Genomic DNA, 25,721 nt, shown 5'->3' with positions numbered 1-25,721 from the left:
CCAATCTGAGACCCCCAATCTGGGACCCCCAATCTGAGTCCCCCAATCTGGGACCCCCAATCTGAGACCCCCAATCTGAGACCCCCAATCTGGGACCCCCAATCTGGGACCCCCAATCTGAGTCCCCCAATCTGGGACCCCCAATCTGGGACCCCCAATCTGAGACCCCCAATCTGGGACCCCCAATCTGGGACCCCCAATCTGTGGCCCCCAATCTGAGACCCCCAATCTGGGACCCCCAATCTGGGACTCCCAATCTGGGACCCCCAATCTGGGACCCCCAATCTGGGACCCCCAATCTGGGACCCCCAATCTGAGACCCCCAATCTGGGACCCCCCCTCCCACCTCCAACGTGACCTCCCTCCCACCTCCCACGTGACCTCCCTCCCACCTCCAACGTGACCTCCCTCCCACCTCCCACGTGACCCCCCTCCCACCTCCCACCTTGACGTGGCCTAGCAGTACCGGGCTCGCCGCTTCTTGCAAAGGCTCACGGCTCAAATTCAGCGGGCCGCCCTGATTACAACCGCCGGTTTAATTGGCGTGATAATGACAACGCTGCAAAGCTTTGTCTGCATTCAACAGTGGACATTAAAGATCCCCGTGGTGTAGTTCGCACGAGCAGGCCTTTTTGCGTGCCGGCATCAGGGTCCAAATTAACCAAATTCGACAAAAATGCCGGCACATCGACAAATTTTGATTGCATTCGGAAGTAAAAACACAGCGTTAGAGATTGATTTGGCGATAACCCCTTTTAATAACAACAACTACAATGCATATATAGCGTACTATACATGGTACGTGTTGTTTTCACTGTACACCGCATATCTGACACCAATTATATTTTTCAGCCCTCAGTGGTGGGGGGGGGGTTTCGGTAAACAAAACCAAGAGCTTTGACATCCCAAGACTTTGACGAGGCAGAATGTGTGCCTCATTAAGCGATCAAGTTGTTGTGGCCTTGTTATTATGGGCGTCTGGATGCATTTCATTTCACAGGTGAGCGGAGAGGAGGAGAGGGAATTTACGACATGCCACAAAAGGGGCATCGCTGCCAATCTACACAGACAACGCTCTGAAACAAGGGCCCACAAAATCACCGCAGCACACCCGAGTTGCAGCTTGCCTCAACTTGCAGACTCAGTGCACACGTGACGCCCCAAGCTGCACAACAACAACAACAATAATGCCATTTTATATTTACAGAGGAGAGGCTCAATTAAATGGAATATCTGCTTGGTTCTTTCGGTAAAGTCACGTAGAAGGGAAATAAAAAAATAAGAAAAAAATATTTTGCTATGTTTTCTTTTTATTATTTTATTATTTCCCTTCGACGGGACTTTACCGAAAGAACCAAGAAGATTAATCCCTGCAATCACGAAAGCTTTAAATCGAATTTTAAATGGAATACTTTTTTCAAAAGGGTCCCCTCCCCCCCTTCCACTGCTTCGTTGGAAATGTTTGGCCAATTCCACGAATTTCTTGTGGAAGGAAACTGGAGAAACTTGGAGAAAAACTCGGAGAACACCCACTGGGCATACTCGACCCTGACACTTCCTGGCCACACCTCGCAGCCCTACGCCTGCTACCACAAACGTCTGGCAAGCCTCGCTCGTCACACATCCAAGCACGAGGCCGGCTGCCGAGGATCACCTTGGAGCAAGATCGGACGCGTTTTATTTATTCACGGCGGCTCCAAGGTGACGACGTTTTCGGCGGAGGTTTGCGTTTGCCGACATCCGAGAGATTTCACGGAAGGAAGGTGTGTGGGGTTACAAGTGGTGGCGTCATCCAAACGACCGTGGCCAAAATGAACCCTTCAACTCGATATTCTTCTGAACTAACTGACCCACCCGATCGCGAACACGCAAAACGACGCACGCTTTACGGCCTGCGCTCCCCGAACAGGCGCTCGACTGTCAGGGGGGGGACGGGCGGGTGCTGTGGAAATGCCTTCGCAGCGCAGCGCGTGACAACAGCGCGAAGGCCCCAGAAGGCCGCGTCGTCGACTTGCGAACGGACGCCGACGGCCTCAACGCGACCGTGTCCGTCCGGTGCTCGCCTAGCTGCGTTGGCTTTCCCGTTGCCGAACGAATACATTACGAGGTCGCGCTCGTCACACACAAAGGTGCCGGCCACAAAATTAATCCACGATGCCTCGCTGATCTCGTCAAGGAGCATAGACCGTCGCGCGAGCTCCGGTCATCCTCGCAGCAGCGGCTTTTGGCTAGCCGTCGGACACGGACGGTCGCCGCATCGCGCGCTTTCAGATGCACTTCCGCGGCCGTCTGGAACGCTCTTCCTTCCAATATTAGGAAGCCACTGGAGCTATGCACTTTTAACTCTAGATTGAAAAACTCATTATCTGTAGAATAGCTTTTGTGTTTAGTTTCTTGTTCTTCCCCCGCAACTCCCGCTAGCGCTGTTGGCTACGTACTGGTGCGAAAGAAGTTCAGCATACATAATCACACTGGGGGGGGGGGGGGGGGGGGAGCAACACAAGACACTTTGGGAAACGCTCGCGCTAGCCTGCAATCAAACTTAAGCAGCGGCATCAACAAACGTCTCTTGCTCACCCGGTGAGATCTTACCAGTGATGCATCAGCCTGTGTGGCAAGAGAGGCTTGCGAAATCAAACATGCAAGAGGCACACTCACTTTTGAAATCGAGGTTTTTAAGCCGTGACACCATCACCTAACAACCTGCTCCAGCTAACGATGTCATCGCCGTGTCCTGGGTTCGAATCGCACATAGGCTGCCCGTGATTCAACTTGGCGAGAGTTAAATGGTCACCAATGATTACACACACACACACACAAAATACCAGGTTATAATTTGCAACTTGCACTTAATTTGTCTAAATTCCAGCTATGAGTTGGAGAAATATCGGTTTGACCGTCAAGCGACGAACATTTCCTGTCAATGGCAGAGCGAGCGGGAAAGCGCTGCTCTCTATACTGTGTAGACCAAAGGTCGCTTTAAGGGTTCTCAGTTGTTGCTCCGTGACATCCGCTTATGTGGGCCATTCCCTAACACGAAGGGTCACCACCGTCCTGTGAGACACGCAAATGGACACTTCGTCTCATGACGATGTGACGCCGATAGACGAATTGGGGCGTCGCGGTGGCTAAAAGATGTTAACGACCTCGCCTGGCATACAGGAGGTCGTGGGTTCGATCCCAACCCTGGCTCCAGCTGTATATTTGGCGTTTGCCCCGTGGTCGTGTGCATTTTTCTCCAAGCCCTCCGGTTTTTATCTCCACATTTAGAAACATGCGTTGAGAATATTTGGCTGCTATAAATTTCCACATGGTCAGCCACTTCGTTGAGGTATCATTTGTGATATCCAGGTCGAATCCGAAAAAGAGCTACATTGCTCAGCGGGCCTTACCTGGTAAAATAAAATATATAGTTTAGATTAGAGTCAACGGTAGAGCTGGCAGCAGCAGAGCTTGGTGATTCGGTGCGGAAATTATCGGGGCGCCGGTGGTGAGAATCGATCCTTAGTCTGGCTCCAGTGACACAAGAGGAAGCTGACCTCAAGGTCAAATTGCCTGGAGGTCAGTGTATCCACCAATGGATGTTTCCCTTAGCAGCCGATAGGTGGTCGGGCGTGTCGAATTACCATCAGCAACAAAATATCTTCTACTTTTTTTTTAGACTTAGTTATATATTTCTTTAATGTGTCTTTTTCCAATTGTGGCATCGCTTGTCGGGACACGCAGTTAGTAGTGCACCACCCCTGGTCGGGAATTCCTCAGGACTCCATCTGAACCAATTGCTATAGCCTCTTAAGCAACCCGCACAGGCACTTCAACCTTTCATATGTCTTGCCAAGATTGTTCATCGCTTGTGAAATAAAAAAAACAAAATAATTATAAAATTCTAGAATACAATAAAATATAGAAAACCATTATTATACTTACCGTTTTCGTACCCTCAATTAACACTTGAAATTACATTTGTAATTCTGAGTTTGAATAAGCCAAATGGATATAAAAAACTCATTTAACCCGATGTTTTTTCCAGCCACGTGACTGGATTGACTGAGGCCATGACCTCACTGCACTTGAAAAACCGGTTTAATCACAACTTAACCTGTGCGAGGTAATGGATCTCTCTACGCGAGTCTACGGGCCTCTTCGTGACTTTATGGATCTCTACGCAAGCTGCTGGTGACCATGGGCTCAGCTCATCAACTCTCGACACCGGAGAATCGGGTCTAAGTTGCCTGGGTCTACGTGTGAGTCTGGTCATTCTGCGGCCGTCTGGAATGCTCTTTCGATATTAGAACTGTGCACTTTTAAATCTAAATAAAAAAACATAATTCATTCAGAACAGCCTGTTTGTGCTTAAATTCTAGTCCCTCCCCCGCACCCTTGATGATGCACGGTTGGCTATGTACGGCGCGAAAGAAGTCCAAGCAAACATACGCGTGACTGAAACCCAGATTGGAAACCCATCTTTCTGCTCAGCAGCGGCAAGGTTCGCTGCCTCCGACTCTGCGTTTCGCTTCCCTAAGACGCCCGCCCCGAGGGCCAACTCCAGAACAAACCATCTGCGGGCCATCCACTTCTCTCTACGTTGGCCTTCAAATGAGTTAGACAGTCCGGCGGTGGACTATCCGTTTGCTTAAACACGTTCATATTATTCATCCTTGATCGTTTCTCCGTGGATTAAATATCGGCCGTTCTATAGGATTTGGGTGTGGGGGGGAGGGGGTGCGTCAGGGGTACGTACGCAGGTATGGTAGGGTGTGGGTGTAAAAAGTACGCGTGTTTACAAAGAGAGAGGGGGGGGGGCGATCAAATTTTGACAGATTTTTGCGTACCTACTAAATGGATGGGCCCCATACCTCTCAACCACCCCTCCCCCCCAACACCCCCACGAGGGCGGCAGAGAATGGAACGGTCCGAAGGAAGCGCCCCCCGCACACGCCCACGGAGCACGCGTGGGACTCATACTCTTAGGTTTTTTCGGTAAAGTCACGTAGGTAAAAAATAAAAGTTAATGTAAGTATTTACACCATGGGAACCTCATTTGCCAGTAAACATATGATGATTGTTTTTTTACCCGTCTATCTGGCAACAAAACTGACACCTTTTTCCAAGGAGTCATGTCTGCGCCTTTTGGCGTCATCTGGTCCAACCCATGTGAGTCTAGGCTCTAAGGAAAGCTGTCTCGGGTGTGGACCAATCAACTTCAAGGACAGTGCACATTATCAGAGTTATGTTTTTTGTTTGCATTATGACTGCAGGTATTGTGGTCTATGCAAACATGACTCCTTGTAAAAAGGTGTCAGTTTTGTTGCCAGATAGAAGGGTAAAAAACCAATTATCTTAATGAAAGTAATAATGGAAATAAAATAAAATAATAAATCACGACGTTTCGGAGAAAACACAAGTCTCCGTCATGAGGTGGGACCGTCAAAGATAAAATTACTGCATCAAGTGTGACGGTCCCACCTGATGACGGAGACTTGTGTTGCCTCCGAAACGTCGTGATTTATTATTTTATTTTATTTTCACATGTGGGACGCTCGCGGTGGCGTTGCGAGGAGCAGCCCCATCGATGGTGTCACGCCCGTTCCAATTGGCCCCAAGACGCCCAGCGCCTTGCTGCTGGTGCAGGCCCGTGCGCTACAACGTCGTTTGTGTCCGAGAAGACAACTACGTGGGAAGTCCGCGCTGCCGGACCCACCACACCCGATCTCGATTCCCGTTCACGGCCAACTGAACCTTATGGCCATAAGTATGAATTACCATCTTATTGGTTCTTTCGGTAAAGTCACGTAGAAGGGAACTAATAAAATAACGTCGTGAGAATTATATCTTTTATTTTATTATTTTATTATTTCCCTTCTACGTGACTTTACCGAAAGAACCAAGAAGATGAATCCCTGCAGTCACGAAAGCTTGAAATCGAAATGTATCAATTACCAGTGACGATTTACTGCGTCTGCAAAGGCTACGAGCGTTTCCCTAGGGCCGACTCGGCCTCAAACGAGTACAGGTCATGGTGCGGTGTGTTAAAGGTCACCGATGGGGAGACAAAGGCGGTCGGGCGTGGTGCTGGCCACCCACCCCCTCGCGCACCGTGCCGGCCTTTCATAGGTGCAACTCGCTAGCAGCACTTGCCCCAACAGTCTGTTGAAGCTATACGGAGGTGGGGGGGGGTCTTTGTGTTATGTACGTAAATGTATTCGTTGGTATTGCGTACATAATGCAGATGGGGAATCTACAAAAGTCATTGATTTGGGAGGGTTGCTGCAGCACGGATCCGAATTGAACCGTGCAACATAGCTTCCAATACACACGCACGTGCTTAAGGAGGATTCATAAACGGGTGATTTTTTTTTCATCCACGTCTGGTTCACTCCTCTTATCCGCACAAAAGGCTCGGACAATTAGGAACAATGGTTGTCCAGATAATATAATTTGGGGGTGGGCTCATTCAGTGGCACGCGAATCGGAGTGCCGCATGCATACGGAGGCACTGCACGGTCTTTGTGCGTAAGGCCCCCCGTATCAAAACAAATGAGCAACCTCCACGCAAGCGCCAAGGCGACCAACAGCGTGGGGGGTTTGCCCTCTTATCACGGCGTTGACATCAACCAAGCGTCTAGCGACCAACGGCCAACACACAATCAGCTCCTGCAGCAATACATTTTAACGATCCAGTTATTGACAGCCCTGTGAATACACTGCTAGGTGAAGGCCTCCCCCTGGGACGTTTGGCCATACTTCACCACGCTGGTCAGTGCGGCGGGTCGGTGATGAGGACGCGGTGGGAGAGGGGATGGCCGTGACCGGGGAATTGAACTCAGGTGGCCGGGTTGGCAGCGCAGAGCGTGAAACCCGTGCACCCGTCCACCGACACACACCAGCAACGTCCACCCTGTTGCTGTCGTCACGATCATCTATCCCCGCCGTGTTATCACCGTGCGACCGTCTCCTGTCTGTCACCACCTCCCACCGTTCGCCGAGCAAGGCGAGGTGGGAGGCGTGGGGGGTGATTGCCGCGCGTCCCCTTCGTGGTTCCACCCAGGTGAGCATCGGACGCGTTGACAGCGGCAGCATGCGACTGTAAGTACGTCTGACCGGCTATCAGCTGTAGCATTGCTGGGGGGCTGAAGGGGGCTCACCCCCCCCCCCCGCCTCTGCCTCGCCCCCGCTTCTAGATAAAGGTGCAGCCCTGCAATTGTTTTCTCTCGCCACCGCTGGCGGGGTATCCTAACCCTAGACGGAGGCTGCTGGAGGGCGCGTATCGTCCCGACCCTTCCTGCCTTGGAAAGAGTTGGGAGGGGGCCCTACGGCTTCACCCCACTGGCACAGGCGGGGCGACTTCGCTGTGCGCTCCATCCACGCTCGGCCCTGCTGGGTGGCCAGAGGCGGTAGGTGCGGTGGGGAGGGTTTAAGCAACTGGCCCCCCTCGTTTTAACAGCCGCGCCACCGGGGTGATTGAACCGACGGTGACCTCTGCGGTGACGCCGCCGACCTCCCCCATGACTTTATTCGAGGAAAAGTTTCGGCAGCTGGCTGGGAAGGAGGGACGGACACGACCAAAGAACGTGTGGGCTTCTCGCAGTTGTCAATATATTCACGGCGGAGGGAGCGGGGGGGTGGGTAGGTTGGTGAGAAAACAGAACGTAGGATAGTCAAGAGCAGATTGTATCGTCACACATTCTGTTTCGCGTTTAACATTTGTTTGAAGTGTGTTCAACAATCACTGTGCCGTGCCCCCCCGCCCGCCCCCAACCCCTTGCCTTAAAATAAGGTCACGTGGTAACGCCACAGGGCTGCTTGGCATCTCAGTCAACATCGCAGCCGCAGCGCGATCCTGACGCTGAACGCGGACTTCCGAAGCGCGGTTGTACCGCCCGACCCACCGCCACCACCACCACGTACGGCCACGGTGGTGGTGGCCTTCAATAGCTGCCGTTCCCAGCTCTGGCAGCCCCTAAATCTCTCGTTTTGCCGCACATGTGTAGTAGGAACCGCTCGCACGCGCGTCCACGAGGGGGTCACGACAAACAAGTCAGGGGTCGTAACTCTCCGCAAAAAAAAGCCACGGAGACGCGTTACGGTAACAATCACGTCGGTGTAATTACGACGACGATGATCAGAAGGAGGATGATGATGTTATTGTTTAACCGGGAAAAGAGTCGGGGCTCGTTTTCAGGAGCTTCCTGACTCCATCGGGATCGTTTGGTCAATCCCTTTCATGAGAATTTGACCACCCCCCCCCCCCCCCCGTGCCGGAGGAAATCGTAGTGCCCGGAGAATAACCCAGGACGCATTACGAGGATGCTGCACTCGCTACAGCTGCCGCACAGACAGATTCGATCCGGCCGGTGGACAGAATCCAGCCACGGAACCGGACCCATCGCAGTGGATACACACCTACGACACCTGGCAAGCCTCGGTCGTCGCCCATGCGAGCACGAACCAGGCCCGTCATGAGGTTGCATTAATTCGGTCATAGACAATAAGTCGCAAATTACCGAATTGGGTAAAACAACCACGCATCAACATTGCACCCTTCATGACTGCAGGGATCCATACTCTTTGTTTCTTTCGGTAAAGTCACAATGGTTTACCATTGGGTTGATCCCACCAAAATCCGATATGAACTCTTGTTGCAGCAGCTATTTCTCCTAGTTCAGCAGTTCTCCTGCTGTGTCTGTTCCACCTGATGACGGTCGCTTGTGTTGCGATCGAAACGTCGTGATTTCATTTATTTTATTTTATACCCACGTTACTTTACCGAAAGAACCAAAGAGTACCGCAGACTACACCGAGCGCGTTTCCGTGACCAGAACCCCGCGACGAGGTAAGAACCGGCACGAATACCAACAAAGGTAATCAAGATTTGACGATCCGATCACCACGGCAGGGATTTACAGCCAAATTAACAGCCCCCCCACCCCTTCTCGTCTCCCTACCACCACCAACACAACCAAAGACAAAGATCCCCCGTAAAGCCTGAACAGACTGTTGGGGAAAGTGCTGTTAGCGAGCAGCACCTATGAAGGCCGGCACGGCACACGAGGGGGTGGGTGGCCAGCACCACGCCCGACCGCCTTTGTCTCCCCAGTGGCGATATGTACACACTGCACCAGGCACTGATTTGAGGCTGAGTCGACCAAGGGCAGGAGGCCCATGACCGTTTCAGATAATCGTCACCGGTGTTGGCCGTGAGCGGGAATCAAACTCGGGTCGCACGGGTTTGTAGCGCAGCGCGTTAACCACTACACCGCCGCTCTTCTCCACCACCACCACACCACCACCACCATCACACCAGCAAAGCCACCATAAAGGAGATCTGCCAGAGGGGGTTAAAGTCGAGGCCACAATGTCCACGGCCCACGGGAAAACCCACGGGGGGGGGGGTGGGGGGGGTTGCCCTGGCGTCACGCGGCGCAAGAGTTTGGCGTCGTCGGGGCGGCCAGAGAGAGCAGAGGTTGGGCCTCCCTACCTTGAAACTGCTGGATCAAATGCTCCATGTCTGCGCCGACGTGCCCTCGCGCTCACTCCCAAACTCCGCCACGGCCGTTCCGGCTCCGGCTTCCCCGAAGAAAGGAAGAAACAACACGGGCGCACGAACGCACGCACGCACGCGTGTCCCCTCGGAGAACAGCGGCACTCCAACGCCGAGACGGAGCGGCGAGAGAAGCCTTTGTTCGGTGGCTTTTATCGAGCAAAATATAAAAAAAAACCACCAACGCCTGCACAACTGCGGCACAAGCCGTGCCGAATGCCACTGTGCTACGGCACGCGCTCACGTGCGTGTGTGTGTCTGTGCGCGTGTGTGCTTGCAGCCACAACGAGGGCGTTTAGGGGAATTGGAGGGCTTGGCTCGGCTGAGGTAGGGGTGGGGGGGTTGCCCGGTGGATGGTGGAAGAAGGGGCGTGGGGGGAGAGAGAGAGAGAGTCGTTTGGTTAGTAGGCGTGCGTGCGTGCCAAGCTTGCGTGCTCGCCACGTTATATATTTATTTTTTTTCTTCCTTCTCCTGCGCCACGCCCTAACCCGACCGACGCCCGAGGTCTAAACGCTCCCCTTGTGGTCGTGGCGGTGGTGGTCAGGTTTACCGGGCCACGCCGACTCCATCCCGACTAGCCTCCTCCCTCCGCTGCTGCACCCGAGCCAGAGGTCGCAACCGGGTACCCGATACCCGTACCCTACTCGATACCCGGCTACCCGTACCCGGCCCGTTTGCGACCCTGGTGCGGCCAGGTACGGGTACGGGTAGGCCGTGAGTCACTGGTGAGTAACCGTTTGTCACTCATTTCCCAACGTCTTGTCTCTTCTCACAATTCAAGTTCCTAGAATCAACCCACCCGCGCCTGCAACATAGCTTCATCCCAGAGGTCGCAATCAGGTACCCGTACCCTACCCGATACCCGGCAGGGTACGGGTAGCCGGGTATTGGGTAGGGTACGGGTACGGGTACCCGTTTTCGACCCTGGTGCGGCCGGGTACGGGTAAGGAATCAAAACCCGTTTGCGACCTCTGACCCGAGCCATCGCCCCGCGCGCTCAGAGACGGCAAATCTCAAGTCCCACAGTGAACAAGGGGCTGATCGCAACCACCCAGCGCTCTCATTCCACACGGCTGGGATTTCGAGGTGGATTTCTACAGCGCTGTGTCTTGGCAGAAGCGGTGGTGGCAGTTGTAGTGGTGGTAGTGGTGCTGGTGTCTCTGTGGAGGAGGCTCGTGAAGGACGCTGCTGCTGCTACTGCTGGGCAGTTGGAGACAGTCGCCCTCCAGCAACAACGGAGGGCAGAGGAGCGACGCTCACAACAATGAGCGGAACGCCGGGCGGACAAAATACAGCAAGTTGCCACGTGCGTTTCCATAAAGCATTTTGGAAGACGCTGCACAGAAAGTGGGCGTAATTATTTTATAGCCAGCCATGTGAGTGTATTGCTCACTTTATGAGCCGATGGGTTTTTATGTGAGTATATGAGTCACTGTACGAACCTATGGGTCTCTATGTGAGTCACTGCCATATGAGTCTACGGATCTCCGTGCGAGTCGCTGCAATACATCGTTTATTTAGATGCGAGCCCATGACGTTGTGCAGAACCGGCGGGAATATTCATTTCATAGGAAGGCAGTCAGGTCGACTGCCAGTGGGGAGGGAACGAAAGAAAGCAGTCGTGCAGAGCTGTGCGTGAGTCACGTTGAGAGCCATTGTTAGTTTCTCATCATAGCTCCGAAGCTACGAAAACTCCGCTCTGCGCAAATTCAAATGGGGGAAAAAAAGTTATTCTGAATGCAATGGCTCACCACCAACCAAACAACCATCACCCTTCACCGCCCAACACCGCCAGGCAACAGCAATGTAAATGACTATATACTAAACTATTTGCTTTTATTTTACCAGGTGGGCGAAGACCCCAGGGCCCGCCCAGGATACGCTGGCAGAACGATGTCGCTCGGCTGGCCTGGAAACGCCTGGACATTCCCCACGAAGAGCTGCAATCTGTGTATAGTAGTGGAGTGTATAGTAGTGTAGTGTATAGTGTAGTGTATAGTAGTGTAGTGTATAGTAGTGTAGTGTATAGTAGTGTAGTGTATAGTAGTGTAGTGTATAGTGTAGTGTATAGTTGTAGTGTATAGTAGTGTAGTGTATAGTAGTGTAGTGTATAGTGTAGTGTATAGTAGTGTAGTGTATAGTAGTGTAGTGTATAGTAGTGTAGTGTATAGTAGTGTAGTGTATAGTAGTGTAGTGTATAGTAGTGTAGTGTATAGTAGTGTAGTGTATAGTAGTGTAGTGTATAGTAGTGTAGTGTATAGTAGTGTAGTGTATAGTAGTGTAGTGTATAGTGTAGTGTATAGTAGTGTAGTGTATAGTAGTGTAGTGTATAGTAGTGTAGTGTATAGTGGTGTAGTGTATAGTAGTGTAGTGTATAGCAGTGTAGTGTATAGCAATGTAGTATAGCAGTGTAGTGTAGTATATAGTGTAGTGTATAGTAATTGTAGATGCTGGAGTCTGTCGCCAGGGAAAGTGAGGTGTGGACCGCCACTACTCAACACGCTGCTGTAGTGTATAGTGTAGTGCATAGTCTAGTGTAGTGTATAGTGTAGTGTATAGTAGTGTAGTATATAGTGTAGTGTATAGTAATTGTAGATGCTGGAGTCTGTCGCCAGGGAGGGTGAGGTGTGTGGACCGCCACTACTCAACACGCTGCCGCCACGACCCTCACCAGGACCAGCGGACTGAGAAACGAACACTCGCACGAACACGCGAGGACCACTGAACCTGTGTAGTTTAGTTTTTTTCAGAAGCGACCTGACCATCACGAGTGGTAGCGCGACAAAGTGAGCGTATCCTGTGGACATTTAAAGCAGCCAACGTGCTGACATTCCAGGCATTTGCCCTTCTTCGGAGCAGATGGGAGGGGAGGGGGGAGCAAACAGAGAGATTGATTCCAAATACCTCTCTGTGTTAGTGAATAAGAGCTATTATGTTAAACGTTCGCCTCGTTTGTGTAATCGCCTTTAGAGTTCCCCAGTCGAGCCTCGGCGCTCTCTCTGCTGCATCGGGACGTCTCTGGCGATGCCACGCCCAAAGGTTCCGCACAGATGGATTCAAGAGCCCAGTTCTGTGCTGCCATCTGTCTACCTGGCCACCTTGCAGGCCATGCCAAGGCCACGCAGTGTCCGCATGCAGTCTCCCCCGTCCGAGCGCACAACAGGCTCAAACCTGAGCAGCTTAAATTTCGATTTAAAGCTTTCGCGACTGCAGGGATTCATCTTATTGGTTCTTTCGGTAAAGTCATGTCTTCCCGACAGACCTGTTCTTCGCCTGAGGACGGCTGCTTGCGTTGTGGCCGAAACGTCGTGAGAATTATTTTATTATGTTTTATATTTTTATTATTTTATTATTTCCCTTCTACATGACTTTACCGAAAGAACCAAGATGAACCTGAGCAGCTTCTTCTGCAATCCGCACAGATGGTGCACACGCTCATATCCACCGCAGCCAAACGGTCTCCGCACAGATGGATTCAGGAAATACATCGCGCAACCGCTTCACCCCCACCCAGCGGCCCACTCTCCGCGCTCTTTTACGACCTGACCCTCGTCGTATTTTTAGTCTCGAAGCTGTCGTAGGCGCCCGGGGAAGCCGTCACGACCTGCAGGTCTCGGTGTGCGCCCTGGGGCCAAAACCACAGGTTTGGAACAAACACAACATCGCCCCCTCCTCCTCCCCCCTCTCCCTCCCCCCTCTCTCCCTCCCCCCTCTCTCCCTCCCCCCCTCTCTCCCTCCCCCCTCTCTCCCTCCCCCCTCTCTCCCTCCCCTCTCTCCCCCTCCCCCACCCCCTCCCCTACCCCTCTTCCATCCACTGCGAGTGCGTAACGCTAAAAATATCTTAACCTGCTGCGGGACGCTGCCGGCCATTCACCAACAATGCACTGACCGGCGTGGGTGAGGCATTGTTCAAGCAACGCTCACGACCATGACCCACACTGCAGCAAGGCGAGGTGGTGAGGTGGCGAGGTGGTGAGGTGGCGGGGGGGGGAGGTCCTCGTCCATCCAGCAGTGGATTGATTGGCACGACGAGGGGCTGAGCGGTTTGTTTCGTGTTGCGCTCGAGTTTGGCGGCCGGGGTGGAGTCCATCGGTCTCCAGCTCCACACGGGAGAAGAGGGCCCGCCGATGTCGTCGCGAGGCAACGCTTCCCCCAAGCATCACCTCCCTCCCCGTCACCTCCCCCCATCACCTCCCCCCATCACCTCCCTCCTATCACCTCCCCTCCCCATCAATCACCTCCCCTCCCCATCACCTCCCTTCTCTTTCCCTCCATCCCCTCCCCTCTCCTTCCCCTCCCTTCTTCTTCCCGTCACCTCCCTCCCCTTCCCCTTCCCTCCCTCACCTCTCCTTCCCCTCCCTCCCCTTCCCCTCCCTCCCCTTCCCCTCCCTCTCCTTCCCTCCCTCCCCTTCCTCTCCTTCCCTCCCTCCCCTTCCCCTCCCTCTCCTTACCCTCCCTCTCCTTACCCTCCCTCCCCTTCCCCCCTCCCTTCCCCTCCCTCTCCTTCCCCTCCCTCGCAAAGACCGCCCTGGATCCCCAGCCGGCTGTCGGGCGCCTCCCTTGATCTGGCAGCGACTCGCTAATCTCGCGGCCGTTAGCGTTGTGCGAACGTTGAGGTGGTGGCTGGTTGGATCTCGGGGGGGCGAGACCCGTCAGAGTTTGGTGGGGGGGGGGGTAGGGGGATTTAGCCCCCCCCCCCCGCAAGCTCATCAACTAATATCTCATTGCTAAACCGGGTTCCCAGGTGGAGCGAGTCGATGGTCTCAGCCCGGTCACCGATGACTGCGCAAAATCACCCCATCGTAGAGAAATGCAATTCAATGTAAATTTAAATTTTGAAACGTGACTGACTCTCACTGCAAGGCGGTCACGGTGGGTGGGGGGGATGAGAAGGGTGGGGGGCCCAGACTGTAGGGGCACAGGTGGAGCGAAGCAGCCATATTCAAATACTAGTTTGTTGAATCATCCCCCTCCCCCCCATAACATTGAATTCAGATTGATTTCCATGCGACGAGCCTCTCCGTAGGGCCCGAGAGAAGATACAGCGCCACCTAGTGTGGACTTAGAGACGAGGGACTCGGAAGTAGTTCAGTGATGTCAACTTCCAATGATCAATCTCTTTACTTGATACAGCAATCGTGCTGTGACGGTTCCACCTGAAGACGGAAGCTTGTGTTGCCTCCGGAACGTCGTGATTTTTATTTTACTTTTATTAATTTGAATTTCGTTTTTTACCTACGTGACTTTACCGAAAAAAACCTAAGAGTATGAATCCTTGCAGTCACGAAAGCTTCAAATCTAGAAATAAATTAGGAACGTCACAAAAACAGCATCTTCAGCGGCAGCCGAGATGAGGGCGAACGTGAAGTCACTCAAAGACTGAGGGTCACTTTCGGAGCAACACGCTGAATTGCGTCTGCCACAACGACACCAACAACATAACAACGAAAGCTTCAATCCCAAAAATACTATTTGTGAGCTCCTCAAATAATTAATCCAGTCGGGTTAAACCCAGGGTGGATCGTAGGCAGGCCAGCCTGAATGTTTCTAACCGGCGAAGATGCTCCATTAGTAGGGGGGGGGGGGTCCACGTTTCGCAAGAGTAGAGAAGGGAGGGCATGACGGTGGCCGAGAAAACCCGAAGCTTCGTGCGGAGCGACAGACCAGGTAAGCTTCCACGCAGCATTAAGCAGCCGATGAAAAGAAATTGCCGCTCGACTGATTCGGAGTGAGGCCTCTGCCGTCAAACAGGAGGTGGTCATAAACACACCCACTCACGCACCCACCCGTTGTTTTATTTTAACAGGTAAGGCCCACTGAGCGATATAACTTTGTTATCAGAAGCGACTTGACCACCAATTATCTCCCAAGGAAGTGGCGGTGGCGGCGGCTTGTCATGTGAACATTCACAGCACCCACGCACTCTAAGCGCGTGATGTCGATTCTGAACGTGGAGCGGAAAAACCGGAGGACCCGGAGAAAATAAAAATAAAAATCCACGCGACCACGGTGGGGTGTGTGGGGGAGGGGGAGAGAGAGAGAGTTCGCATGCAAACCGCCAATATACAACAGGCGTCAGGTTTTGGGATCGAACCCACTGCCTCCTGCCATGTCAGGCGAGGGGGCTAAACCCCTCTGCGCCATCGACGGCGCCCCATTGCATTAACGATCTGCAATTAAATTGCGCACGGACGAATGAGCCCCGATTGTGGGGGGGGGGGGGGGGGCGGCGTCCCTGTCCCAGGGAGTGGCGGAGATGGCCATGGGATGGCTTTGTGGGGGGGGGGGGGGAGTTGTAATCGCGGGGACGTCACTCGCCCGGCTCTCCCGGTTCCACGGCGCGTGACGGGCGCTGCCACCACCGCGGTGGAGCTCCGTAGGGGGCGAGCGCCCCCGATGCTGCTGCTGGTGGTGGTGGCAAGGGTGGTGGTGGTGGTGGCAAGGGTGGTGGTGGTGGCAAGGGTGGTGGTGGCAAGGGTGGTGGTGGCGGTGGTGGAAAGAGTAGTGGTGGCAAGGGCGGGGCCGAGTGTGGTGGAGGGTGGTAGTGGTGGTGGTGATAGCAGTGCTGGTGGTGGTCACGAGAGTAGTGGTGGCAGTTGTGGTTGTAGTGATGGTGGTGATAGCGGTGCTGCAGGTGGTGGTGAAAGTGGTGGTGGTGGTGAAAGTGCAGCTTGTGGAGGTTTTGGCAAACGCGGTGCCAGTGGCAGTAGTGGCTATAGTGGCAGTGGTGGATTCAGCTGTAGTGGTTGTGGCAGTTGTTGTGGTGGTGGTGAAGTCGGCAGTGGCGTTGGTGGTGGTGAGCGTGGCTGTGAGTCGGCAGTGCTGAGTCACAAAGGATGACTGGGCGGGTTTCCACTTCCACCCCACGGGATCAATGAGCCATGTGTTTGTTCTGCAGACGCTGCGACTGTTGATAAATAAATAAATAAGCACGCGGCCGGCCGGGCGCTTTAAACCAGCAGCAGCAGCAGATTATAACGACAACACAATAACCCCCCCTCCCCACTCGCCACTCCCAATGGCTCGCGCACTCACAGCGAGGTGCAACAGACACTCTGCGCTTGAGCGTCCCTTCGAGTTAGTAGATATTTCCCCCAAATCGTTGAGCCCTTTGATGCTGCTAATCCTGCATAATGCACGGGCATGAGTAGTACTAATCACATACCTGCATTTCCCATAAATATGCTAAATTTCTCTTGATATGCATATTCTTTTGTCAAGGCGCCCTTTCCCCCCTTCTAACCCAGCTTAAATATATGCTCCAAGCATGGTACTGTTTCATTCAGACGCTGTCTCCACGACAGACCTGGTTTTCACCTGAGGACGGTTGCTTGCGTTGTGGCCGAAACGTCGTGAGAATTATTTTATTATGTTTTATTTTTATTATTTTTATTATTTTATTACTTCCTTTCTACGTGACTTTACCGAAAGAACCAAGAAGACGTTGAGCCCTCGTAGCCACCGCTGCACGGCTTTGACAGACCATCGGGGCAAGCGCTGTTGGTCAAGCGTCTATACAGGCTGGCACGGCACGGACGCACCACCACCGCCTTAATCTGTCCGGTGCTGATGTTTACACATTGCATACACGCACAGGAATGCTGCACTGTTACATGTGCGAGAGCGTTTGTGCGTGTGGGGAGCGGTGGCGTAGCGGTTAGCGCGTTGCGCTACGAACCCGGCGACCCCGGTTCGATTCCAGCTCACGGCGAATATCTGTGGCCTCCTCCAGCTGAATCACTTTAAGATGTTTCTTGTTCATGTTTTTGTTTGTTGCGGTTGCACCCGATTCAAGAGCCGAATGGCTCACAGGGCTATATAGCTAATAACTGAAACTGAAAGCTTGACTCACCATTAAGTGAGTACCTTGTGTGGTTGTGTGAACACCAGCACTGGGAAGACAAAGGTGGGCTGGGCATGGTTCTGGCCACGCCTTAATAGGCACTCACTAACAGTGCAGTACTTAACCCCAACAGTCTACGTAGGCAATTCGGGGACTCTATGTTCTGCTTACGGAGTAGTAATAGTGCAGTGCGGGTTAGATTCCTGGCCATAGATAACGTCAGGGGCGTGTTTTATCTTAACCTGCGCTGGTCCTCTTCTAGGTCGACTCAGCCTTAAATGAGTTAGTAGCATAATGTATAAGCGTGAGCAGTGGGGAGACAAAGGTGGCCGGGAATGGAACTAATCTCAACACGCCCCTCAGCGTGTCATGCCGGCCTGAATATGTGCTGCGATAACATCACTTGGCACATATGCCTCTAAGATGAAACACAGGCGAGCGTTATCTCTGGGTGGGTGTGTGTGGTTCTTTTTGGTGAGCAGTGGCGAAGCATCGGTTAGCGCTACGCTGCGCCACGAACCTGGCGACCCGAATTCGATTCCCGCTCACGGCCAACACCGGTGACGATTATCTGAACATGTCCTGGGCCTCCCCTAGGTCGACTGAGCCTCAAATGAGTACCTGGTGCGGTGTGTAGTAGATATCGCCACCGGGGAGACAAAGGCGGCCGGGCGTCGTGTTGGCCACCCACCCCCTCGTGTGCCGGGGCCAGCCTTCATAGGTGCTCGCTAACAGCACTTGCCCCAACAGTCTGTTAAGGCTACACGGGTGATATTTTTCTTTTGTTTTTTTTGGTCATCTCTGTATGCCAGCTCAGTGACCCAGGTTCGACTCCTGGACATGGTGCGCAGTGCCAGACGTCCCTGTCTCCTTCGCAAGGGCCCCTTGCTCATCGCGTCATGGTGGCGAAGATGTTAACTACCTCGCCTGGTATGCAGGAGGTCGTGGGTTCGACCCCGACCCTGATGCCTGTATATTCGAAGTTTGCGTGTTCACCCTTCCCGTAGTTGCGTGGATTAATCACCGGGTGCTCCGGTTTTTACCTCCACATTTAGAATCAACGTTTAGAGTATTTGGCTGCAATTAATTTCCACGCGTGTCAGAATAAGCCACTTGGTTGAGCTATCATTTGTGGCCAGGTCGCTTTTGAAAAAGAGCTACGTAGCTCAGCGTCCCTTACCACTGGGCTTGTCCCGTACCTCCGAGTAGCACGGTTGGATACGTACGGTGCGAAAGAAGTTCAACATACATACCAGGCAGTGCGGTAATAAAAACATCGCAAGAAACAACAAAGGCTGGCGGCACGTGACAGCCTGGCTTTATTTACCACCTTCGTTTGAAGATGTACGTGCCCCCCCCCCCCGGCCGCCCGCTCCCCCCCTAACATTGGCAACGTATCAGGCCCCCCTTGGGCCATTCCAGCTACTTCAAAAGCGGCCCATCTTGTTGTACAATTTTTAGTTGAAACAATAAATAAAGCTCCCCCGTTTAGCCTGTATGAGACGTCGGGGGGGGGGGGGGCAGGTGCTCTTCGCGAGCACCGACGGAGGACCAGCACGGCGGCACGAGCACTGCACCCGGCCGCCTTTGTCTCCCCATTGGTTGACGTGCCGCAAGTTGCACCAGGTACTCATTTGAAGGCCGAGTATACGTAGGGGAGTCCCAGGGCCGGTTGAAATATTCGTCGATGATGTTGTGCCACAATATTACAAAGATACCCCATATAACCTTTTACAGACTCCTGGGGCAAGTGCAGTTAAGCGAGCACCTACGAAGGTGCACAAGTGGCTAGAGGAGTGTGGAGGAGCACCGGTGTTTACACACCTCACAAGGTGTTCATTTCTGGCTGAGTCAACCTTGGGGAGGGCCCAGGAGCGGTTTAGATTTCAATTACCTGCTGTTGGCCTTGAGCGGGAATCGAACTCGGGTCGGCGGGTTCGCAGCGCAGAGCGCAAACCACTGCACCACCGCTCCCCCACTATGAAGAGGCACAGAATGAAGGTTACTTTGGGGGGGGAGGGGGGTTTAGATCACGTGAATATAATTGTGTCGTTAACTCACCACCACCTGACACGGCCGATGAATTAGGTTTTGTCACGTGAACACGGGTCGCGAAAACCCTGCGCCGTCAAACTGAACAAACAATGACAAAGATCCCCCGTATAGCCTTAACAGCCTGTAGGGGCAAGTGCTGTTAGCGAGCACCTCGCTCACGGCAACATTCCATAAACCGACGTCAACAAGAGTGGACTCGTTCAAGATAATCAAATCCCTCTGTCGTACACACGAGCACACCGTCAGACTGTTGATTTAAAAAAAAATTCAGTTAATGAAACGTGTCCTTGGCTTGCTCAAACACATTCACGATGGGCTTTGGCAATAGAGAAAAAAATTAACCCGTAAAAACAAAGTTTTTCACTATAAATCATTTATATGCGTGGCATCGGTTTTATTTTATTATTCTTTTCTGTTTTTCTTGAGTAAGAGTTTCATTTTTATCACATTGGTATTTTAAATTAAATATGACATTTTTTTTTTCCTAAAAAGTGGAAAATTTTGGAAAAAAATTTTCACGAAAATAAATTGTCACGCACAACGAGTCTGTGTGCAAAATGTTAGCTCGATTGGATCACGGGAAGTGGATTAAAAAACGACCGAAAGATTTGCACGGTCGTAAGCGCGCAAGCAAGCAAGCGAACTTAATATAAAGGATTTAAAAACAAGACGCGTCGAGAATAACAGGGGGCTTCTGCGGACGCATGCAACCAAAAAGCCTCAACAGGGGTGCCCCTCCAGGCACAGCAGCTTCGCCGCTGCCTCCACCCCCCACGTCCCTTAAATCAAATGTCAATCCATTAGGGGGGAGACACAAAGCCGATGGTTTTAAATTGACCCGTCCGTAGCGAATTTTTTTTTTATTCCTTCAAGTTATTCGACTCGGAATGAGAATTCTCCTCACGCGCCTCCTCGCTCTCGTTCCGTCACGGACACAAATCCCCAGCGGGAAAAAAGGCAACGGTCGCGCGGCCATGCAAACGGAGCAAACTTTAAAAAGGGGTCATTTGGTCCTGTTTTATAATAAGGGTTACAATTTGTAATGCTGCCACGGCCGCGGTGTTCGCTCAACGAGTCCGCAAGAGAGACGACGACTCGGAGGTGCGAGCGGCGAGGCAGCGGCCACGCCGGTGCCGAAAATTGCCCGAGCTCTGCGATCCTCCACATATCAAGATATTATTTAAGCAATTATTGAGTGTGTATATGTGTGGGTGGAGACCGGAGAAGCCATGGGTAAAAAAAACCACCACGCGTACGAAGTGGTGGCGGTGGGGTATAGTAAACACTCTATCTCCGTACACATGGAAACAGATGGAGATTAGTCCACTTGTTGTACCACTGTCTACTGTGTTGAGCCAGGGGTATATGGCACGTCAGTTGAACACGTAGGCTTTCGCGACCAATATTAATCATAACAAAGGTTTTTGGGTTCGATCGCGTAAGAATAAATGTGTCGTAACCCTCCACCACCCGACACAGCCAGTAAGGTTTGTCACGTGAGCGCCTCGACGCAACACGGGAAATGAGTTTTACAATGCTCGTGTGATCCCACTAACCCTCGGATGTGTTGAAACAGGCAGATCGTACGCACACTTTACACCCCAATACAGGCGACCTACCGATGATCGGCTCGCCACGGCACGCCCATGTACACCCCGCTGCGTGGACAGAGGAGCAGGTGGGGGCACGGAGGTAATACATTTACCCCCATGGCTTCAACTGCTACGCCGGGAGATGGAATGGAACTTCTGGATCGCAGGTTGAGTAGCGCTTGACCGTTACACCTCCGCCGTGTCAGCTTATCGCCGCGGTGGCGAGATGTTTACGGGAGGTCGTGGGTGAGATCCCGACCCCCGACGCCTGCTGTATATTTGGAGTTTGCGTCTCTCCCTCGGCGTGAAATTTTAGCCGGTTCCTCCGGTTCTTCCGTCCACGTTTACAATCAAGATCACGCGTTTGGAGTATTGGATCGCAAGCCAAGTAGTGCTGCTACCACCCCCCCCCCCCCCCCATAAACAAAACTATTCCGATTTTTCTTCACTTACAAAAAATGTCACTGAACTTTTTCTTTTACGACTGCCCCCTCCCATTTGCCCCCCACGAGCCCCCCCCCCTCCACCCGCTAAATCCGCCGACCAGAGATTGCGAGAGCGTGGAGTGTGATTTTTCAGAAACTACAGCGAGTGCTGTGCACGTAGCCAGCGTGGAAACATAGCAGCACCAACAACAACCACAACCTCCCAACAACCGTGCTCTCGCATATTTCACATTGCTCAAATATTTATTAAGCGTTTAGCTAAACATGTATAAAAAATATATTTACAGCTGTCAATCCACTGCTGGACGAAGATATCTCCCCCCCATGCCCGGGTTGGTTGACCATACTTCACCACCCTGGCCACTACAAAGTTAGGGTGAAGTGATAGTGTGGGGAGCGGTAATATGACGGGGTTCAGGACCGGTTCGGATATCGCTCGCCACTCGTCCCAGCTGTGGCCAGGAGTTGAACCGAGGTCACCGGCTCCAAAGCGCCAGCTTCACTTCGAATTATTTTAATCTCATGTGATGATGTTTTTCATCGTGTTTAATAACGCAGAATGCACACCTGTGTAATTGCTTTTGTGTATGCCTGTGTGTGTGTATACACACACCACAAACCTCGTTTTTCTCTCTCACGACCAACATCAGTGACGATTATCTGGATTATCTGAATCGGTCCTGGGCCTCCCCGAGGGCAACTCAGGCTCAAATGAGTATGTGGTGCGGTGTGTAAAGAACGCCACTGGGGAGACAAACACGGCCGGAAGTGGTGCTGGCCACGCACCCGATCGTCTACCGTGCCGGCCTTCATGCATTGAGTCTATGGGAGGTATCGATCTCTGCAGAGGATTGAGCGTTGTCCCCTCGCACGCGTGTTCGGTTTTCTCCGGTTTACTCCCACACAAAGCCAAACTCTCATTCACGGAACTCGTGCCCAAACGTCTCAGCGTTGCAGCACCCTCCTAGAAACACATCGAGACCCGGTGAGGCTATCATTGGTGAATCACCGCCACCGTCATCAGCACCAGCCAAAATCCATCTTGTGCTCAACAAAGGCACCAACCAAACCATCGCCGTCGCTCGACGTCTCCCACTGCAACAATCCGTCCAATCCGCGTCGCTTCATCTCCCCGGCGAGTTCTCTCGTTTGGCCGGGTAAATAATTGGCGTCGAATGCGACGCGTAACGCTCGTGGGACTGGAAATCAAAGACATAAGGAGACACAATTCTAGATGTATGTATATTATTTTGTCTCCGTGGCTCTCCATCGCGCCTGCTGGATGATGCCCTCTATTTCTCTGCCGATTCGTTCGGATGCGCGCGTTACGAGCAGCCCAGCCTATGGCAGTCACCGGTGGCAGATCTGCAATGCGTAGATGCAGAAAATCACACCCCCGTGTTTACCCATTTCCCTACTGTTCCCGAATAATGCGAAGGAGAGACAAAAAACGCATTTTATTTGACCAGGTAAGGCCCACCTGAGCTTTACGGCTCTTTTCAGAAGCGACTTGGCCAGAAATGATAGCTCAACGTTAGTGCCTCTACACGTGGAAATGTATAGCAGCCAAATACTCCAAACGCATGTTTATAAATGTGGAGGGGAAAAAAACGGAGGACCCGAAGGAAAATCCACGTTGTGACGAGGAGAGAGACACACAAACTCCAAATATATCAGGGTCGGGATAGAACCCAAGGACTCACGACCTGTACACCAGGCAAGGCAGATAACATCTTACCGGTTGGATTCCGTCTCCCGGCGCGAGGGCAGTTAAACCGATGGGGAGAGTTTCTTAAGCTCGCTCTGTTCACCCAAGCGCCTTCCGCCAGCGGCGGCGCGAGCCAAGCGATTGCAGGGCGACTCCTTTACCCTTCACCATACCCATCGATGGGCAGCCGGGTTGTGAGTCGGTCCGTCATATGCCTCCCCATCAAATTAAACATTTGGATATGGAACAAAGGGGGTGGGGGGAGGGGTACTCGTGTAAAAAAAAAATACAAAATAATATTTTGTTCTCCTGCCGCCCGTGATCTGGCCTGTGAAAATAGTGCGCTCGCTCTAATACTGGGGAAAAACCACACACCGCGGTATTACCATACCGACGCTCAAAACACAGCTGCGATAGCCGCCACGCTAAACACCCGCGGGCCTTTTCTCTATCCACTGCTGGATGAGGGCCTCCCTGCCAGTGTGCGGATTTCCAGACTATGCTTCTCTGCGCCAGTCAGGGCCGGTTGGTGAAGAGGAGGGGGGGGGGGTAGCAGCCAGGCAGGGCCGGTTCCAACATCACACTCGCCACTCGTGGCCGGGAATTGAACTCAGGTGGGACGGCTTTCATAGTGGGAGTGTTGCCAAGAACCACCGCTCCCACTATTCCAGTCCACGTACTTATCGAGTCATTGACGCGTGAGCAGAGAAGAAGTAAAACATCGGATTATTGTTTTTTACTTTGCACCGTCCTCTGTAACCCGACAGCATCTCGCAACCTGCAGAGCAGTCCTGACAAGGTGAGCAGGGGCATTGCGGGTCATTTGGTCGCCCGGAGTCCACGACCCAATCAACGCGGAACGTTGGGCCAACGTTGAGCAGCAACAACAAAAATCAAAGTGGCGGTGACATGGCACGCGGCGCTTGCGCCAGGCTAGGTGCAGCTTCGGACGCACGCGCACGCACACAAAGACACGGCTTTACACACCACGCGAACTGACCAAGCCCACCCCCCAGTGCTTACATGCAGGATGAGCTAATTCAACATTGCTGCCCTTCCCCACCCAGCCAAAGAGGGGGGGGGGGCGGGGGGTTGGGTGGGTGGGGCGTTACGTGCCTGGAATACTCAGCGGGTCTGCCATTACCGACGGAATACCCGAGCCGACCTCCCTCCCTCCCCTCCGTCCTGACCGTACCCCGTGACCAGGCTTCTCAAGAGCCGAGGTGAGAGCAACGGACGTCAAACCAACATCGTCTACCCAAGTGAACAAAATAAAAATGAGCTTGCCCGGGATGGGCTCGGCGGGCTCGCGTAATCTTTATTATATCTATAGAGCGTCTTTACTACTGCAGTGACTGACTCAGAGACACTCGGAGTAGGAGGAGGCGCTCTATTTATTAAGAGCCTTCACAGTTCACAAGAGGTAACGACAGCTCCCAGTCAGGACAGCTGGCAGACTGCCTGACTGACGACGCCGAGAAGGTGAAGACGCGGACGGCGACGAAGACTCCAGCAGCACCACGAGGGGATCACACTCCAGGCGACAGCCCCGAGCTCCCGCTCGGTCATCCCCTTTTATCCTCCCGGCGTGGTCTCGCTCCCTCCCCGGCCACGCCCCCCTTTCTAGAACCTACTAGAGGGTTCCGGGCTTCCCTCACGTGCCCCCCCTCTGTAGCCTTTCCCTTACATCCCTCTCTCTGACTTGTCACGTGACCTGCTGTCAGTCAGGGCTGCTGCTGCTACTGCAGATCCCCTTCGCTACCAGCAACCAGCGCTATGCTACGTAGCGACCCATTCCATGTCACTACAATATGATCAAAAATAATGAATAATAATGCAATTTATAACGCGCGCAAATTTGCGGATGTAACGGCCGCAACTCAGAGGCGCGGAGCCAAGCTCGGAGTCGCTCGAAAGCGTGGTTGTAGAGGTGAGTTTTTAAGTGTCTCTTGAAGGAGACGATTGAGGTGATGCTGCGAATGTGCAGAGGGGTGATGGCTTTCCAGACTGTTGGGGCAGCCACCGAGAAGCGGCGCATCGACCTGACCATCCTGGATCTTGGTATCGAGAGGAGGCCGTGAGTCGCACTGCGAAGGCATCTGCCGTGCGCTATGCTGCAAGTCGTCAATAATGAAGAGAGGTACGGGGGGCAAGCAGATGTGAAGGCATGGTGGCAGAGGCAGACGATCTTGTATGTGACTCTGCTGGCAATGGCTAGCCAGCGGAGGGCACGGAAACAGGCAAGCGAGTCGAGACGGGGATGAGTGCGGCCAATGAAGACGCGTGCCAGGTTATTTAGATGGTAGGGCCATGCAGGGGGGGGGGGGGGGTGTGAGGAATGGGTGACCGCGATAGAGGGGGTACCACCTTAGGGAGTTACGAGAGGGTAGAGAGGGTAGGGACGAGAAGGAGTGGAGGGGAGAGGGAAGAGGAAGAGAATGGGCGATGGAGAAGAGGTGGAACTTAAAGAGAGGAACGGAAGGAGGTTAAAGGAGGGGGACTGCTCAGGAGAAGTGTTGCGTCTATGGGCAGTGTT

The 25,721-nt window shown here is 52.9% G+C and overlaps 1 protein-coding gene across 19 annotated transcripts in view; it reads right to left on the bottom strand.

The window, feature by feature from the left end:
- The window catches only part of LOC133352837 (microtubule-actin cross-linking factor 1-like), a 326,018-nt gene that overhangs the window by 237,000 nt on the left and 63,297 nt on the right, over nt 1–25,721 (bottom strand). The window contains exon 1 of one of the 19 annotated variants that reach the window (XM_061568778.1): nt 9,479–9,816. The exons of the other annotated variants lie outside the window; for them this stretch is intronic. Coding sequence (XP_061424762.1) covers nt 9,479–9,506 — 28 coding nt within the window. The 5' untranslated portion in view covers nt 9,507–9,816. Of the gene's footprint in view, nt 1–9,478; nt 9,817–25,721 lie in introns of those variants that run through there. 19 annotated transcript variants of the gene reach the window in all.

This window comes from Lethenteron reissneri, chromosome 42, assembly GCF_015708825.2.
Source record: "Lethenteron reissneri isolate LAM-NWPU_2019-01 chromosome 42, ASM1570882v1, whole genome shotgun sequence".
NCBI classification, from domain to species: domain Eukaryota; kingdom Metazoa; phylum Chordata; class Hyperoartia; order Petromyzontiformes; family Petromyzontidae; genus Lethenteron; species Lethenteron reissneri.
The sequence above is the reverse complement of the archived record's forward strand: the minus strand, read 5'-3'. Positions and strand labels throughout refer to the sequence as shown.